The sequence below is a fragment of the Arachis ipaensis genome, chromosome B10 (genome assembly GCF_000816755.2).
Source record: "Arachis ipaensis cultivar K30076 chromosome B10, Araip1.1, whole genome shotgun sequence".
Taxonomy (NCBI): domain Eukaryota; kingdom Viridiplantae; phylum Streptophyta; class Magnoliopsida; order Fabales; family Fabaceae; genus Arachis; species Arachis ipaensis.
This window is the reverse complement of record NC_029794.2, coordinates 2,722,608-2,724,876: the sequence shown is the minus strand read 5'-3', so window position 1 is coordinate 2,724,876 and position 2,269 is coordinate 2,722,608. Positions and strand designations below refer to the sequence as shown.

General features: G+C 36.8%; 1 protein-coding gene across 1 annotated transcript; it reads left to right on the top strand.

The window, feature by feature from the left end:
• LOC107619920 lies at window positions 296–1,150 on the top strand. Its single transcript, XM_016322152.1, has 2 exons — window positions 296–356; window positions 423–1,150. The coding sequence occupies exons 1-2, from the start codon at window positions 296–298 to the stop codon at window positions 1,148–1,150; spliced, it is 789 nt and encodes a 262-aa protein (XP_016177638.1).

Here is a 2,269-nt window from a genome sequence, read left to right as displayed (position 1 = left end):
GCCAAATACAACTATAAATAGGTGGTGCATCTCTTGTATTTTGTGTCCCATATATGAAAAAGAATGCTTAGTACTTGTTTTTTGTAAAATTCTCTTCTTGTTAATATGAGTGTTAGTGAGTTTGAAAAATTAAAAATATGATAGCATCATTTATATGAGTGAGTAATCCTGGGCCAATTAAGTGTGGGTATCCTACTTATATTTGGTATCAGAGCTGGTTAATCCAGCGTCTGGTGTTTGAGAGTTTGTGAGGTGTGGGAGAGTTCTCACATAGTTGTTTATTCATAGAGTCAGTATGGCAAACACTTTCAATATTGTGTGGTCCGGTCCCAAGTTAGATGGGAAACTTGATTATAGTTATTGGGAGACTTTGATGTCTACCTATTTGAAGGCCCAGAACCTGTAGAATTTCATTGAACCAGGTTTGCAAGAAGGAGCAGATGCTGCTCAACAGAGGAGAGATCAATTGGCGCTATCTCAAATTCATCAAGGAGTAGATTATACGGTGTTTGGCAAAATAGCAAATGCCAAAAGTGCAAAGGAAACATGGAACACGTTGAAGCTGTCATACAAAGGCGTAGATAAAGCTCAAAAAGCAAAGCTACAGTCTTTAAGAAGAGAATATGAAAGGTACGAGATGTCAAGCTCAGAAACTGTTGAGCAATATTTTACTCGTGTTACATATCTTGTCAATAAGATGAGAGTCTATGGAGAAGATATGCCCGATAGCAAAGTAGTGGAGAAAATTCTTCGCACCATGCCGATGAAGTATGACCATGTGGTGACTACGATACTAGAGTCACACGATATGGACAGCATGACGATTGCAGAGTTGCAAGGAACCATGGAAAGTCACATCAGTAGAATACTGGAGAAGTCTGAAAAATTAACCGAGGAAGCCCTGAAAAGTCGAGTGAATTTCAACAATGTTGCAGAATCAAACCGTACACAAGAAGGACGAGGTCGTGGTTTTAATTTTCAAAGTAGAGGTAGAGGAAGTTTCAGAGGTAGAGGTCATAGCAATTACAACCAAGGAAGTTACAATAATTTTACACCACCTAATCAAGGAAGAGGTGGAACGAATTTCAGGCCTGTCAATCGAGGAAGAGGTCGAGGAAATTTTCATCAAGAAAGAACCAATTTCAACTGATTTCATTGTGGAAAGTATGGACACAAAGCAACAGATTGTAGATTCAAAATGGTGGATAACAATCAAGCACACGTGGCAGAAAATCAGCATCAAAATATTGATGATAATCCGGGTACTCAAACTTTATTTTTTACAAGTAATTCATGTGCTGAAGATGAAAATATATGGTACTTGGATAATGCTTGCAGTAATCATATGTTTGGTAGAAAGGAGTTATTTTCTTCATTAGATGATTCAGTTAAACTATTATTGAAATTTGGTAATAGTACAAAGATCCCTATTGAAGGAAAAGGGCGCATACCAATTAGATTGAAAGATGGTTCTCTAAGTTATATTTCTGATGTTTTCTATTCTCCTGAACTTGATTACAATTTACTGAGTATGGGGCAATTATCTGAGAAGGGATATAAGATGATAACTTATCGTGGATATTGCACTGTATTTAACAACAATGGAAGGTTCATTGATAAAGCAAAGATGACTTCAAACAGAATGTTTCCGTTAAAAATTCAACATGTTAATCCCTCTTGCATGAGTTCTATGATACTTGATGATAATTGGTTGTGGCATATGCGGTTTGGGCATTTCCATTTTTCTGGCCTAAACTACTTGTCAAGAAAAGGACTTGTTTCTGGTCTACCACGGATTCATAATCCCAATTGTGTTTGTAAGATTTGTCAACTGGGAAAGAAGCACAGAGATCCATTCCCTACAGGAAAGTCATGGAGAGCTAGAAGATTACTTGAAATTGTGCACTCAGATATCTGTTCTGTAGAAGTTCCAAGTAATGGTGGTAGCAGGTACTTTATCACTTTTATTGATGATTTTAGTAGATACACATGGGTATACTTTCTGAAGCAAAAATCAGAAGAATGTGATGTCTTTAAGACATTCAAGGCGTTTGTCGAAAAACAAAGTGGCTGTAAAATCAAAATTCTCAGAACAGACAGAGGAACATAATATCTTGCGTGTTCAGAATACTTTAAGCAACACGAAATTCAACACCATTTAACAACTAGATACACTCCTCAACAAAATGGAGTTGCTGAAAGAAAGAACAGAACCATCATGGATATGGTCAGATGCATGCTCAAGTCAAAACAAATGCCTAAAGAGTTT

Excerpts from the sequence above, each read along its gene's own strand:
- LOC107619920 (XM_016322152.1), top strand. The coding sequence starts at position 296 with ATGGCAAACACTTTCAATATTGTGTGGTCCGGTCCCAAGTTAGATGGG. Across the intron at positions 357-422 it reads AGATGGGAAACTTGATTATA|GTTTGCAAGAAGGAGCAGAT; the intron begins GTTATTGGGAGA and ends TCATTGAACCAG.